The 16,950-nt window shown below is 41.6% G+C and overlaps 1 protein-coding gene across 2 annotated transcripts; it reads right to left on the bottom strand.

Moving 5' to 3' along the window:
- Positions 1-2,197: 2,197 nt before the first annotated feature.
- Positions 2,198-13,711, bottom strand: tmem154 (transmembrane protein 154). Of its 2 annotated transcripts, XM_030414461.1 has the most exons (9): positions 13,423-13,711; positions 12,493-12,612; positions 10,364-10,432; positions 10,167-10,226; positions 9,840-9,971; positions 8,718-8,772; positions 6,820-6,896; positions 6,264-6,306; positions 2,198-3,220 (listed from the first exon to the last, which is right to left on the bottom strand). In XM_030414461.1, exons 1-8 carry the CDS (start codon positions 13,517-13,519, stop codon positions 6,275-6,277), a joined length of 642 nt encoding a protein of 213 aa, XP_030270321.1. In that variant the 5' UTR covers positions 13,520-13,711; the 3' UTR covers positions 2,198-3,220; positions 6,264-6,274. The 2 variants fall into 2 exon arrangements, with proteins under 2 accessions (XP_030270321.1, XP_030270410.1); XM_030414550.1 differs by lacking the exon at positions 6,264-6,306.
- Between the last annotated feature and the right edge of the window lie 3,239 nt (positions 13,712-16,950).

Below are 16,950 nucleotides of genomic sequence, written 5' to 3'. Positions count from 1 at the left end.
TAAACATGTAATGTAAGCATGATATGTCATGATTTCACGGGCTGAGCAGTATCAAACTCACTTGCAAACTCGCTTTGACATCTAATCACAGCCCCTTTAAGCATAATCAATAAGAATTAAGGTGAGAAAAGATCAAATCATATAAGACTCGATTTGAAATAGCATATAAACATCACAAACAAGCCTTTAAGCATGAGGCTCCGAAACAAAAGACAGGCTTGATAAACCCGTGTAAGCAGTAACTCTATATTTCCTGACAGTCGCTGGTTGTTGATCATAAAAATGTCACTGTTCCGTCATCAGCGTCTGAGCAGCCAGACAGCCAGACACTGTGCGGTGACAGACAGAGCCGCCGTCTGGAAATCTAATGAAAGGAAGAGGGAGAGAAAAGGAGGAGAAAATGGACTGAGAGTCTCATTTCTCATTTGTATTCATTGGTTTGTATGGATCGTCCGTCCTTGCTCCCTCAGACCTTTTTCTGCTTTGAATTCCATCAGACGTACTGAGCTCAAAGAGGAAGTCATCAGTGGGTTTACAGTCTGAGGCAGAGGGTGACCTGTGACAGACACACAAAATCAGACGCTCCATAACAGCGTTCATACATGGCAAATGTGGAGTTGATCAAAGTTTAGTTAATGATTAACTTACTGTTACAAGTTGTTGTTTATTATGAAGCTGCAACTGATGTTTCTAAACCTTTACGACTGCGTGATTAATGGTTTACAAAGCGTTTCAGTGTTTGTTAAGAGAGAAATCACTACTTTATTTAACTATAAAGTTACTGTTTATTAATGATGGTCATCACGTCTTGTTGTCAGTGTAACTTTACATGGTTTGTTTTGACGTGCGGGGAAATCAGTAAGTCAATAACAGAAAAAGAGACGTTCATGAAGACGCTCTTAGAAATTCTTAGTTACAGGGGATCAAACACAATATTCCATCCATCCCCTTAATCACATACATAAGATCTTTAATCACTTTTAAGAATTGATTGTTTGATACACACGAGACATCAAACTCAACAAGATTATGAGTGTACAGTCAGGTCAGCGGCTCTGTGAGGGCAACGATCAGCGATGCTTCGAGCTAAACGCTGACATTAACATGCTATCAATATGTTGCTGTAAAGCAGGTGAAATGTTAACCACGTTGTTCATCTGAATTTGGTGTGTTTTGGTCACAGTCACATCAAGACTCCTCGCTGCAGGTGTGGCCGCTTCAAAAACGCCTCAGAAATGCCTGTTTAGGGTGAAACAGCGTGGGGCACCTGTGGAATCGGGCCCTGTGCACAACCGGCCATCATGTGTAAGGCCCCGGTAACACAAAGAATGCTGCGTAAGTGTTTTGGAAAGGGCAAAACAGCACCGGCATGTTGCATTGAATAGTTGAAATCAATTCAACTTCTTCAAACTGCTTTAAAAAAAAAAAAAGCTTCACAAGGAGCAAGAGAGTAGGGCACACCAGACGCTCCGTAGAAAAGGAAACCAGTGGTTCTAGAGATATGTCTCAGTGTGACCGGCCTCTGATTAATGGAAAAAGCCGGGCTATCATGCACCTTGTTGTTGCCGGAAAAACAATTGTTCTCCGATGGTAAGCCGCACCTGGTTAGAGCTCTTTTTCCAGTGGTTTTTAGAAGTCCCGCTCCACCGGCACACCACACTGTGTTGCCCAAAACATGCTTTTCCAAGGCGTTGATGAAGCAACTGTTGATATAACGACGACTCTCTGTGTGATCGTGGCCTTAAAACTTCTAAAAACGTGACGCTGGCACATGAAGGTGTTCACAGCAGGCTATCTGTACCATGTGAAACCAATGATTCTGCTGGTGAGGTGTTTTCTGGTGACGTGTTTGCCTCATTCAGCATTACAGCAAGTAGCGAAAGCTTAGTTTTTCAGGTATTTTGTGTTAAACCAAGGTCAAATTTGGACCTGATGAAGGAGCGAGATGAAAAGTAAAAGGATCACCAAGGTTATGAATTCATCCTTGGGGAGACATGAGTGTATGCCAAATTTCTCGGCAATCCATCGAATAACAAGCCAAGACTTTTTATGCAAAAACACAAACGTCAGCCTCATTGTGTTGTCAAAGGAAAACCATGAATGTGTGTGTGTCTTGGCAATCCATCCATCCGATCGATTCATTCAGTCTGAATCACCATCCTAAGAGCGACACCGCTGAAAACATCATAACACGCACTTAATTTGTATTCATTCAACTTTTATTCAAAGCTTCATCGGCAAAACAACAAAACTACAGCTTTGTATGAAATATTTACAAAAAGGCTGTCTTTGACAATACCATCTTTTGGTATACTATATTCTCATATTTACAGTGCAAGATACTGCGAAATACTGACTGACATGTTCAAAGTTGCACTCACATTTAGATCAGCGTGATTCAGACTCCTGCTTTATGGGCCAAAACGGGAGAGACAAAGCATCTGAAGAGCATCTGCAGACGCAAACTACTCAGTCAGAGAGTCGTTATCTACGGTGAGATGGGAATCTTATCAGTGGCAGCTTTTAGAAAAAGCTGTTTCGGACACAGGCGATAATTCATCAAAAGACTCGGAAATGGAATCCAACTGATTTCACACTCGGGGATTTCAGCGCCTGAATAAAAAATACTTTAAACCTCATCCAGCTCTGCAGAGGCAATGGAAAGGAGCGGCCCTGCTCTGTCATGCATGCCTACAATCTTCAACAGGATATTTCACCATTCAAAACCTGCAGCTGGAGGGAGTCATATAGTGTAATACAACAAAGAGGCTTTCAGCTGAAGTGAGGCCATCAGCAGAGACCATGAACACTGATATCTGTGAGGCCCTAATGTGCTTTAAAACCACCTCACACCCTTTGACAGTATGAATCTGCAGAAAGGGGGGGTTGTTTGGAAGCGGCAGGGAGATGTTTTTTAAGGTCTTCGACTTAATACTAAAGACAGAAAATGCCGTGAATGTAGCTGAGTACAACAATACAATCAAAACAAGGCGACGCTTGAGAGAAGCACTGATCATTTTCATAATCAAAGAGCAGCGAGATGCGGAAGAAAAGGAAGGAATCGACTGTAAAGGTGACGAGAGATATGCTCGTGAGTGTCCTCTCAGTGTCGTGACGTGACGTGTCGCTGCGTTACTGTAGAAAGGTCAGAATATTCAAGTTGGCAACGGTGCACTGCTGACTGTGTCCATGCGCAACCGGGAGAGCGTCCTTTGTTAACCTGCAGGAGAGAGAGAGAGGCGACAGTGTCAGAGGCAGAGAGGTCACTCCTCCATCATCTCTGAACTCTGGGGGAGAAGAGTCCAGAGTGGTGATCTAGTTCACACTCACATATTTAGGAAAGACGTTCACAGCAGATTTCCTCGGAGCTTACTGATGGTAATTCAGGTGAATTTGTACAATGATGATTCCAGCTTTAAAATGACTCCACATTATCTCTGAAAGGTTTATTTCCAGCAGGACAGCCGCACGCCTCCTGCACGACCCTCGGTGAATGAGCACCTCTGTGCGAATTCAGTGTGGTAAAATATGAATAGACGCGTAAGTACTTTAAAGTGATTGCGAAAAAATGCTTCGCTGCTTGACTCGACACGCGCAAAAAAAAAAAGGCATATTACACTGAGCAATGTCGTACAAAACTGGCCAACAGAAAAGGCATGAAGCAACGTATCAACAGGCGTCTCTGAAGCTCAGTTACAATTACAGAAATGAAACGTGTTCCCAGAATCTCTCACTCGCTCGCCAACAAAGCACTTCACACCAGATTCTGAAAATCCAAAGAGAGTCTCTCTGATCTGTGACAGACTACTGCAGGTAAAAGTAGGCGAGCTGAGCTGGGATCTGATCCAGAATCAGTGTAAAGTGAGGCAGGTTTCAGGTGAGGGGAGAGACAATAGTGACAGTTACTCAAACACTGGAAATATTGCATCTTATAGTCCAAAACAGACGCAGCCACAGAAATATGAATTTTCCGCTGTGTAGTTTTTGGGGAACTCATATCTTTAATATTTGCAATATCAAATGTTTGTGTTTTTCTAAAGCGGAACAAATGAGCTGTTCTCAGAGGAAAAGAAGGAAGCTAGAGACAAAATAATAAACAAAAGTTAAACAGTATGAAACTGTGTTCTCCTTTATGGTCGCTTTGTTTATTCCGTTTATTCAGGTTTTTCAATGTGAATAAAAGGAAATGAAAAACTACATTATCCATAACTGCTGCTGCTGCCAAAACACTGACAAAGAGGACGATCTTGGGCCAATTAAATTAATAATACTAGGCTTTTTCAAATGTAATCTGGGCTGAGTATAGTTACTTATGATTTGTTACTCCGATTCCATGTAGTCCGTTACTAACCAACCCTGCACATCATCAGCCTGCGCACAAACAAAAGTCAATCGGTCTGTCACACGGCACCAAGAAGGAACCACAAGGGCCTGAACACGCTCCAACAACCAAACGAGCCACGACGCAGCCTTCGCTTTTCACTTGTCAACACTGCACTCTGAGCAGAGATACACTCTGCACACAAACGTCCCACACACAGATCAATGAGCGTTCACGTCGGAGCATTGGTCGAATCATCCGTCACGTAACCTCGGCATTGGTCTCGCCCGGTTTTCAAACATTTTTCGTGCAGAACATTGAATGTCGTGAAAACTGTCATCAGATGAAAAACGCACACAGAGAAATTTTTTCTGCCGTCTCTGTGAATACTGAGCTACTTTTTTTCGTGTTGAATGTTTAAAGCTGCACCGGTCACTTCATTAACTAAGGGATTCTTTGTCGGGTATAAAGGTTCACTCGTGGAAAGCAAACCCTCGGAGGACAGTTCCTCATGTGCAGTCCTCTCTCGGGCTGTACGTGGAGCTTTGGCATCTTTCAGCTCATTGTTTTGGTTTTGCGGCCCACGACTTTACTATTTTCGTTCGCTCTCACTGCTCTCGTCCACCTCGCATCCAGCTGCGGCCGACAGCTGTTCTCAGCACCAAAAAAAGCTCGGAACAAATCCGCCGCACATTGCCTCGCCCAGCTCTAAATGCAGATAGATAAATACATTTCTTGTCGAGGATATTGTGGCCGCGTTGTCGTTTGGCGCCATTTTCTCAATTCTCCTGATTTTTCGGTCTGAGAAAACTTTTCAAAAAATCACCATTTCTCTTCTCAGGGTGAATCTACTCTGCTCTCCCGGCGCAAAGTTAAATGGTTGCCTAACTTGCTTTTTTGTTCAACACTGTGTATGCATTCCTTCTTTAATTTGATCCACGGTTGTGTTGAAGTTGACTGTGGAGTTTCACAGGTCTGACAAACAGGGCACAGCTGCTGCTGCTGCTGCTGCTGCTGCAGTAGATGGCATCACATTGTGCAACCGCAGCAGCAACAGCAGCAGCAGCAGCAGTAACATTACATTTAAGCCTGTTTTGGGATCTCTTGTGTAACCCAGTGTGTACAGAGTGCCTCTGTGCTGAATGAAAGCACCCTCTAACCCTTGCACAGCTTTGGAAATAAAATCCTGAGAAAACGCAGTGTGTAGATGACGTTGGTCAACAGTTGGTTGATTGGACCTTGACCTCGCCTTCCCAGCCAGTCTTCCAGTAAGGAGACTATCCCAGGGTTAAGTTGCGCCACACTTCCATGCATGCCTGTTGTAATCACTAACAGATGCGAGGAGTGTTTGTGCTTTCAAGCCCGGGCCTATGTGTGATGACGAGGGGGGGGTCACAGTTCATCAGTCACAGATATACTGAAACCAGCTGGTGCATCCAAACAAACAGAGGCTGGCAGAGAAAAGGAATCTGTTTGGAGAGGGCTTAAAGTCGGCTGGCGTTCTGCGCTGGGTGGCTTGTGTCGTGTGCATGACGTTAATTGTAATGCCACTGTGGGCAAACAGATGATCACATTATTGTTTTGAGTGTATTCACAGAGAAGACAGTTCATTAGGTTGTATTGACACCTGCAGGAACAATGCTTAATGATTCATTGTTTGTGGTTCAGCTCGCTGTGACACGGAGGCCGCCGCCAAATTGACTCTCGGCGTTCACAGGCACGAGATTAAAGGACGAATTCACGGAAAAACGGAGATGCAGTCACATTATTTCATGAACTCATATTTGTTCGGATATCTAAAGACAGCATTCAAGAGTAGAAATGAAGGGAATCACAAATCTCCAGGTGTATTATTACTTAAGTGTTATGAGAACAGCTATCTGAATACACATTGCATTGTTCATAAACCAAAACAATATATTGGAGTGTAAAGTCTGCTCACCAGAAATAGATTCATGCAAGTTTAGAGTCCTCTGCAGCCTCATCTAGGATAAACACACCAACAAACAAACATGTGAAATTACTAATATATTCACTGTGCTCTCACCAATCTGATTTTTATTGTCATAGGAATGTGGCAAACTCATTTTCAAGTCTGAACACATGTACAGTTTTTTAAACTGAGATCAGACGTTGGGCTCGGTCTCAACAGTTAGATCAACAGTGGCCTCTGCTGGACAACCTCCCCCACTTTATCTCGCTGCTAAAAATGTTTCCTTTTTTCTACTTTACTTCTGAGTTTCATCTCAGAACAGACCATCAGTCACTGAGCAGCCTCAGTAGAACAAATGGCACGCTGGGTAACACGTTGTCAACGATAATTAAGCCTGCAGCCCTCAATGTTCCAATTTCCTGCCACACCACAGCGTAAAAAGAGAGTGAATGAAAGGAATATATGTATTTCTAAAGAGATAGAAGGCGACAACATGAGAAGAAAAGTGAATAAAGAAAAATAACTGTGATGAATGGTCGCATTAGATTAATTTAAGGACACCTACAGTCCTTTTTCATCCACTGGTCCAACTCCTCCATCTCCAGCTCCAGTACTGAGGGCACGTCTTCTTCAAACATGGGCCTGGAGGAGACAGAGTGTTTCAGAAGCCGTTTAACTGACACGTTAAAGAAATGTTTTTTTCTGTTATGTGAACAAAAAACAAACAACTAAAGACATCCATCGGCATATCTACTTCACAAATTCCTTCGTTTGGGCTGTAATTGCAGGACACCTTTTAATTAACGCTCTTATTGTCTCTGATCAGTTTGATGCTAACATGCTGCTAATACAACACTATTTTTACTTTTACGTGTTCATGATTACTATATCACACACTTTGTTGCACTTTCCATGATGAATGTTGACGTTTCACCGGGGACACTGTGAGACAGTTTATAGACATTTTTGTGAATCCTGTTTCTTTGTCACAAACACATTGGAACAGGACTGATTTTGTTTGATGTCGCAGACCTGTAGGGACACCACGAAAATCTGTAAATAAATGTATTTTGGTGTTTAATGGTCTGTAGTCTGTCATTATTCTCCGTTTAAGGTCACTTTTAAATCACTATTGGCCTTTTTTGGATTCATTTTGGGACTTTCTTCAAAATCAAAAAAGGTTATACGTTGTGCTGTGGCAATACTGTGATCGCTGTAAGCCCCACAGGTAAGTCGGCGTTTCTGCTGGAGTTAGTTGTAAATGAAACTCTCGGCGCTGCTTCCATTTCCCCCTCTTCATTGTAGCAATCCACAAACAGAGGGGAAATGAGAAGGAGGGTTCTGCAAAAAAAAGAATAATGACACAGCTGTTCCTACATCCATTTCCCATGCTGAATGCTCTGATTGATAAACATAGCCGACGTGAAAAAACGCTCTGTTTGTGACGACGGTTTTTATTTTTGTTCAGTTTTGACGTTTAGGCGTTTTTCTTCCCCCCTGACTCCCGAGAACAGCACCCACTCTGTGCTCCCGAGACCTCCTGGTTTACAGATTAACTACTGTTTTTTACAAACGCCTGTCTTCAACATTAACTCAAACTGTGCTCAGCTACGTCATAGCCCAGATTTGCATGTATTATTTCTCTAATCCTGTGTCCTTTCTTTGTCGTTTAAGGACAAGTTATAGAAGACCAACTTTTGTATTATTATATTTGTATTTTTGTCCTATTTCTGTTGTGATATGTGCACATTTTGATTGATATACAACGTTTTTTTCTTTACATGATGTTTTAAAAAATGATATAGTGTTTGTTTTCTTGTGGGCCCACAGTGCCATGTGGTCAGCCTTCATATTGGACTCTCTGATTCAAGAGTGTGTAACGTTCAGTAACGTTGTGGCGGCATTTTGATCTAAGATGGTCTCCTTTACTGACTTGTAAGATAACCTGATTAAAGATTTTGTCGGCCCTTGGTCGCCTCCTGCATACACGTCGGTCCACAGGTATGCAAAATGTTTAACTCTGTAGAGCTTTCTGCATAGCAAAGAAAAAAACACCGCTGTACAAAGATATCTACCCACAAGATATGACTTTAACATAGCTCTCGTTCTTGTACGCATACGAAATCCAAAACTTCCTGTTGCACAAAGGTCGTGTTTTTCAAACAGGAAATTACACACTGACCAAGAATTCTTACATAGAGTTAACCATTAAAGCAACGAGATGTAGCTTCCTGAAAAAAAAGAGCTGGTTTTTGCACCTATTCAGTTTTTTTTCTTATTAGTGCACTCAACATTTTTTTGAAAAAAAACAACTGGTGCCTTTAATGAATGAATGATTGCTGAGTCTCATCTCAAGCTGAGCTGATATGATCCTGTAAATGTTTTTCACCACTTTCACACCACCACCAACAGTCCTCAAGATTAGGAGCTGCAGGAAAACATATTTTAATTCTCAATACTTACATCGGCACCTTCTCCGTACTGGACCCGTCCAGATATGGATCCTCTTTGCTTAGCTCTGTGAGAAAAGATCAAGCGACACGGATGATGGGAGAATTACATGTCAAGTTTTCAGACTTTAATTTGAAACTTTTATGATAGTTGTTAGTCGAATTTGAGGTTTCAGAGCCCAAACTTACTCTCATCTCTAATATAACTGTCTTTAACTGTGATCTGTTGTTGTTCGTTTGTTGGTTTTATTTGTTTCTGATCTGTTTTAAAAGTGCAAGATGTAAGAATTCTCCACCTGTTGAATTCATACTCAAAACAAATAGGGGGCAGCATATAACCAGAGCGACCTGCAAACCGCCGTCAACTGTGCCACCTAGCCGCCGGTTGCTAGTTAGCTCAGTTAGCTTTGAACCAGGACGGGAGCTGTGGCTAGCCGGTTAGCATGCTAGCTTCAGTATCTGCAACACAATACACGGATGTCATAATATCTGTAAATTCATTATTTACAGATATTCGTTCACATTCTCTTGATAGTTTGGGGCAAATGTTTGATGTTTTCAACCAAAATTCTTACATATTGCACCTTTAAGTGGAATCTTGACATCATCTTAAAAATGGAGGCACACCTCAATGACCACTGAGATTTAAATAAAGGTTGAATGAATGAATGAATGAATGAATGAAAAGATAATACACAGATTTCACTGTTTAGAGGCCCTGTTTGCAAGAAAAGTAGATTTTTGAGTCTCATTCCCAACTCATCCAAAAACGCAAAACTCATCAAGACGCTTGACAAAAAATCAACTGTTCTTATAAATAGGATCTTTATTTTTGGTGGAAAATATTTCAACCGCTGTCTTTCAATGAAAAGAGGGAAAAGAGATGACTGGTTGTTCTGTGTGAGAGAAATTGGAGAAAAAAATTGCCAAGTGCTCTCAGAAAACCAGAAAAAAGTAAATGTTCTTAGTTCTGGCCTGGATTTCCTCTCATTCACCAGAACCTCTACTTTGTCCACCGGGGATGAGTGTGAAATATTAATAACATGAATGTTTTCTGCTTTCTGGTTGTTTTTTTTTTTTTTGTGATTGTGGGTGAACCAAACATTAGAAGTGTTCCCTCTTGTGATGGACATACCTTGACACTTCGCTTTGCTGTTCCACCTGCGGTTGATGAAGATGCCGCACACGATCATTCCGATGATCACCACCACCAGCACCACAGGGATGAGGATGATGATGGGACTCAAACCCTCTTCTTCAGGAACTCCTGCATGTGTGGAGATTAGACTCATTAAAATTGGGGTTCATCAGCAGAAGCAAAGTCATCACTCTTTAGATTTGTCACTCGTGTAATAAATCGGTCTTACTGCATTTTTTGTTCCTATTCTCTTGTCATGTGGTTAATAGAAGAAAGTAAATGATTTCAATTCAGTATGATTGGGTAATGATTGGTCTGACATACCATCCGGGGGGAGTTCTCCTGAGCCTGAGCCTGAGCCTATGTCATATTGTGGTGTTCCATCTGGAAACAACAATAGACGAAAGATTAGAGGTTGTTTTTTTTTCTGAAATCTTTCATTAAGTGCTGATTAATGTCCTGAATTTTTTTCTTTCAACAACATCCTGCTAAGATGTGACATGTAGGTGTTGCAGACCAACCTGTGGGGTTTGTCTCAATGAGGGCTGGTTCTGGCGATGAGCTGGTCTGCGCACCTGTTGGGGGCGGCTCTACAAACAGAGATCGTACAGGGCCAAAAGTATGTATAAGTTGGTATATTATAAGGTTCAGGCATGACAGAAATACATACAAGCAAGACTTTTTAACAAGATCACGAGGGAAATAGTACAAAACTTTAAGGCTAAACAAGTTTAGTCTCATAGAGGGAACCAAGGTCCAGAGGTGGAAGAAGTACTCAGATGCTTCACATTAGTATAAGTACCAACATGTATTATCAACACAATAAACTATTTCTGGAGAACAATTAAACCTGTGATTGATATGTTAATACATGTGACATTAATAGATTGTTAATACTGGAGCAATAATGTGAAAAGGCTTTTTTACTGGTTGAGGTGGATCTACTTTAAACCACTTTATCAGCTCTGATTGTTCTGTCCAGAGTTGGGCCGCTCCAAAGGATCTGAAGGAGTCGCGATACGAACAGTGAGAAACAAAGAAAAATAAATTTGCCCTCTGATTTGCCCTTCTAGTGAACAAAACGTGGTGAAGTGCCCTCTCTTCACTTTAAATAGGTCAGGAATTTCTGTGCGCTGCTGTACTAGTGAATTTTTCCCAGCTCGGCCCCTAAAAAAGCATCGAATTTATTGAATTTTTGCACTTTTCATTAATCTTTTGAGGATTTTTTATGTATAATATAAGTTCAATATGACACCCAATGTGATGTTATGATGATATGTTTATCTTTACTCCAACTGTCTTGAGTTTGATCTGTTCAACTTATTTTATCTATTTTATTTATTCCATTTCTATTATTTCACCTACTTCATTACTTTGCACCATCGCCTCTGTTACTTCAACTATTCCATGCAATTTATTTTGATTGTCCTTTGTATTTTTAATTGTATTCTTGCTTTGTTTTGTCAAAGAACTTTGTAAACTCACTGTTTTTAAAAGTGCTATACAAATAAAGTTAATATTTTTATTATTCATTTAGAGAAATGCAAAAAACTTATATATAAATTGTGACAGAGAGCCACAGCTGTACAGACGTTTTTGTAAACAAGCTAAAAAGGGTTAGCGATTAATGACAGGACCACCTTAAGAATCCATCGTGTTTAATAAGTTAAGTTAAGTTTTTTTTTTTTATGTTAAAGTTTAATCTGAAAAGTAACTGGTTACTGTAAAATAGTTGTAGTTAGTAGTTAGTCAGTAAAAAGAACAATATTTCCTCTCAATAGAAGCACAACTACCTAAAAACTATACTTGAAGGAATACGCTCACTCAAAAATGAAAATTTCAGTCATTATCTACTCGCTCTCATGCCGACTGGAAAAGCTGGTGAAGTTTTGTAGTCCACAACGTATTTCTGGAGCTTCACAGCAAAACAGTGTTGCAGCATTTTTCTTAGTGTCTAGAGTAGATGAAGATGTTTTGTAACGTAACCAGATCCCAAATGGATTTAAAGATGTTACTTACATCCTCAACGTGCAGTCGAGCTTGTGCACCCACTTCAGACGGGGTGCGTTCAAACACTTTTAGCTCTGCAGCTACAGTGGAGATTTTGGCTTTAAAGGAGTCAGGAGCTTTATGGCTCTGTGGAGCTAATTTTAAGTTTCATGGAGGTTGTTTTTGTCATGTTTTAGGCTCTGATGTACTTCAGCTGCATCGTAAGAACGCTGCACCGCTGTTCGGCTGTGAAGCTCCAGAACTGTTTTGTGGACTATGAAACTGCATCTTTTTATCAACATGCGGGGGAGCAGATAATAACTGAATTTCCAATTTTTTGGGAGCACTGATCCTTTAAGTAACTGTACAGATGTTATGTTACTGTATTGCAGATGTTTTTAATATTCTAGGATGCCTGATATCATCATCATCATCATCATCATCATCATCATCAGGTGCATCTGAGTCAATGTTTATTATTAATCTACATTGTCCCTTTCAAAATAAAATATAAACAAAACCAAATTAATGAGACCTTTTACTTGGTGAAGTAAAGGAAAAATAAAATGATTTTAAATAGGACAGATTTATCCCAAACCATGAACACCTGTCAACCTACTGTTGGCCACATAGTGAACCGAGTTTATCGTTCACGTCTCACCTGATGGTAGTATCTCCCCATCCTCTACCGCATCGTCTGGGACAGCTGTCGCCTCTTGCTCACCTGCCTCATCTTGGTCACCTGCCTCATCTGTTTCTTCTTCTCCATCTTGACATAGCACTGCAATTCAAAAGCTCTCATTACTTTACATCATGTCACTGTCACGATTTGTTGAAAAGTGCGGGAGGGGGGAGGAATACGCCTTCACAGTCAAAGTGAAACCCACAACGTGAATGAGGACAGTTAGTTCTGCAGGGATCTTGTGAGCCTGGTTTCTAAAACAGCATGTGCAGCAGAGCAGAACAACTGTCAGAGTCAGATCATACAGGAAATCAAGACTTCCGTGAGCATGATTTCAAGCCGTTGTTGCAAGAAAAGCACAAACTGTTGCAAAATTCACCTATTGGACAACGGGGAGTAGGTGGAGATGATTCGACACATGTTGTGCAATTTGTTCCCGACAGCGCTTCGTCACGATGAGGAAAATGTCTCCTTTGCTTGAGAAACAATTTATACACAAACGAGAAATGTCAGATTATAGAATACTAATAGACTACGGCGGTATCTGTGTTCGCTGAGAGTTCAATTTGAGGAATAAAGTTTCTAAAAGGGTCATAGTTTAGACAAAAAGTGGATTTAAGGGAGACAAGACCAAACTGGAACACTCATTTTAGTACTTTAGTCCTCAAGTCATGCCATTAAATCTATCAGCAGCGTCTGGGGTGTTAATGAATCCATTTTAAACAGACAAAAGTTCTTAAGAATTCCCAGTATGGTAAATAAACGCCCTTTACTTCCAATCGAGAAGTTGCACTCCCATTCACAAAGTCAAAAAAAAAGGTAAACCGAAGGACAAAAGAGAAAACAGGGAGGAGGCAGGAGAGTGAAAAGCTCTGCTGTGTCTTAAACAAACTAATCTTCCAGTCTTACCTGTGCCGGTCAGAGCGTTGAGCAGCAGCAGAAGAAGAAGAAGAAGAGGGGTCTTCGCTCGGGGGCCTCTCATGCTACCAGGCCAAGAAGCAGACATAGTGCCATTGTGTGCCCGCGTCCTTTTCTTACTGTCACAGCATCACACTTCCTGATCTGACTTAACATGTTAAATGGAAGGAAAAGAAAAAAAAAAAAAAAAAAAAACCCTCACACACACCCTCAGACTCACTCAGATAACTCACTCGGATGTGATGCAATCAACTGTGTGTGCTTGTTGCCACAAGTCTGACGGCTCCTCAGCTGCAGTACAATCACATTCCTGCCGGGTAGGTATGCAGCTCTACAGTGAGTGAGAAGGGGGGAAGCTGAACAAACTCTCAGGGAGGCAAAAAAGAAAATAAACTATTGGTGTGACTTCTGCGAGCGCCAGCTGGTCGGGTATCATCTCTGGAGAAAAATTGTTGAGAGTCTAGCTGCTGTTTAAAGTTTGTTTGTCGGTCGGCTCCTTGATACGAGCTCGGGCAGGATCTGGAGTCACTCGTCTGTGGTGTAACAATCATGAATGTGAGGGTCATGCTGTTATGATTATCTCTGGCTGAAGGCTGGTGGCCTACTTTAACAGGAGTCGACAATCTTCTCCCCAGCATCAGAGACATGGTGGTTCTAACTTCACGGCCGGGGTTTGTGATCCCTATCAACTGTGAATATTATCAGTTCATCGCAAATTTCATGCCACTTCCTCTGCACACTGGTAGACATTTCTCAGAAGCCCTGCGGCGGTCGGGCAGTATTTATGTATCTCTTGCGTGAGACAATATCAGGCTTAAGGGTGAAGTAAAACGTGAGAACACAATCAGTTTCTGTTCCCCAATAGTTGTATAGATATAACTTCCATATCACTAACATACAACAGGGCTATTCAACTTGCTTTCGCCCGGGGCCCACTTTACAAAAAAAAATGACAGGCCAGTTGATAAAGATAAAAGATGAAATGGATAAACATTAAAAAAGCTCATATCTAATCTTATGTGAGAATGCTTTATCTTGTGGATTGACGTACCAACTTGAGCGCCTGGAGCTGCTAAAATGGCTCATTTTCGGTTGTACAAACGGCTTTAATGATGGTTATTACTAAGAACACATTTTGGGCGGTCCGAATCCCACTGGCAGATTATTAACCTATAAGATTAATTTGTAATAATGATACATTTATATATAAATGTTGTTAGTCCATTAATACATTCCCATCAGATCAAGCCTGTACTTATAAATGCTCATAAGGTTGGTAAAATAAGGCTGTTAATCATTGAGTGTGCAGCTTTAAATAAGATCACATTATTATTTTGAAGGATTTAGTTCTAGGGCATTAGCAGCTCCAGTCTACAAATGAATGGTCCAACCAGTCAGGGGGGTTTATCACAACCTGGCAACTTTAAAAAGTTAGTTTTTATTGTTGGTTCATAACTGACGTACAAATGAATCATCAGGCACAGACAACAGACAACAGGCTCTTTTTAGAAGCTGGAGCCAAAGAGTGTCTCAGCGTCTGTCCGTCCGATTAAGACTTTATCACAAATATGTTTCCCCCAGGAGTCACATACTCACACAGCCGACTGTTTAAAGTGGTGGACAGAGCCTCCGTGACGTCACCCACGGGTTTCTGAAGAGTCAGAATGAAGCTCGCAGAGGTCGGTAAAGGCCGTCGCCATCTTGGCTCTGACTTCATGTGAATGTGAGCGGAGCTGATGAAGCCTGATCGCTAGAACACGCCCAGCTAGCTGTGTTCAAACAGTAAAAGGTAGTGAATTAGCTGGTGTTATTGAGAGTTTGATTAAGTTTATTTGAGTTACTTGTGAGTTTGACCTCCAAACAGCCAAAATATACTTCACTGTATATTAGCAGCAGGATAGCGAGCAACGGCCGGTTTGACATTAGCTTCTGACCAACATCAGCACTCACCAGATGCTCCGGTTCTTTCTGTTGCGCTACAGTGTTTTCTCTTTCTACTGTATCCTCTCTGTACGTTCATGAAGTAAAGCACATTTCTCCTCCATTCAGCAGTCAAATAAGAGAGAGCTACAGCAGACCACAGTCGATTTTGGCAGCTCCGCACTCGCCAGTGCAGAGGTAAGGGAAGCAAAAGAGGAGATACACCAACCTTTTATCCCAAAAGGTTAAAAAAAACAAACCCTTTGCTCACCTGGACTCTGGGTGTTTATTCCTCCAGGGCTCCCCAGCTCGCTAAACGACAAACAAGGCATCTGTCTCTCCACTTTCCTGTTAGCACAATAAACTGCACAGCAAGCCGCATCATTTGTCCCATATTTGCATTAAAATGTATCCATAAATACGGCAGCGAGGTGAAGATAAGCGACACAAGTTAGCTGAGGTGAAGCAGAGCAGACTGCTCGAGGGTAGCTGTCACTCAAAGTATGCATGACTTCAAGCCTTAATATAATTCAAAGGAGTGAGTTATATAACAATTCACCCACGAACAGTTGTCATGTAGGGATGAATTAGATATCGAGACCAAGATAGTTTTTTTTTGCTGTAAACATGTTAAATTATGCTGTGAAGTTTTAACGTGGGCTCTTTTGGGGGCCGACTCGCTTTTGGAGCCAGCTTGACATTTGAGGAACTGCCGTTTTTTGGGACTTGGGTTTGCTTCCTGCCTCGGCCCCGGAGGTTTCCACATGACTCACGCCCTGATACACAAACTCTTTAATAGGCTGACTTATTTGGAATAAACATAATCATGGGATCATTTATGATGCGACAGCCATCTAAAAAAGAACCAAAGTTTTTCCGGAGAACCTGTTTAACACTCATCAGCGAGAGAGAGGACAGCTCATCCTGTGTTTGTTCAGTATCTGTGCCCCGCTGCTCCCTCAAAAGACTTCATCTGCCTGAGTCATATGATCTGCGTCAGGCCGTTAGAGGTGTGTACAGAACACACACTTTTCCTCCGTTACTGAGCTTGACTGACTACATGTGAGGACGTTTACAAAATCACAAACACTGTAGGTCAGTACCATTTTAAGGTATGTGTGCTGCACTGGAGTATTTTCATTTTATTCCACTTACTAATTATTCCTTCCTCCTCGAATGTGTTTTGCTTATCTGTTGAGAGATCTGTCTGGATTTCCTGTCACACAAATGAAAGGGGAAGCCGGATGCACGCTTTTATTGCCAGAAGTAGAATGACACCTGAACACAAAACCACCGTGTGATTGTTCGACATCCCACAACCACAGACATCATTCTGCTCTCGCTTAATAACCTCCATGCTTCTGGTTAGGCTTCCCACCAGATTTACGAACCTGACTGCAGGGATTTTCTCCATTCGGCCACACAAGCATTAGGCTCAAGATTCGGATCAAATTCAAATTTCCAAATTTGGACTGCTTTTGTCGACGCTTCCTGATTTCGAAATGATAGTAGAAGCAAACCAGCACTTGTTCTACCGCCTCATATCTGATCTTTTTAACAAATGAAGCAAGCAATTCCCGAGGTGCTGGAGGAACCCGA

Source organism: Sparus aurata, chromosome 1, assembly GCF_900880675.1.
Source record: "Sparus aurata chromosome 1, fSpaAur1.1, whole genome shotgun sequence".
Lineage (NCBI taxonomy): Eukaryota > Metazoa > Chordata > Actinopteri > Spariformes > Sparidae > Sparus > Sparus aurata.
Note: the sequence above shows the minus strand (reverse complement) of the source record. Positions and strands in the feature narration are given on the sequence as shown.

Excerpts from the sequence above, each read along its gene's own strand:
- tmem154 (XM_030414461.1), bottom strand. The coding sequence starts at position 13,519 with ATGTCTGCTTCTTGGCCTGGTAGCATGAGAGGCCCCCGAGCGAAGACC. Across the intron at positions 10,227-10,363 it reads CATTGAGACAAACCCCACAG|ATGGAACACCACAATATGAC; the intron begins GTTGGTCTGCAA and ends TGTTGTTTCCAG. Across the intron at positions 6,897-8,717 it reads AGTACGGAGAAGGTGCCGAT|GCCCATGTTTGAAGAAGACG; the intron begins GTAAGTATTGAG and ends TGTCTCCTCCAG.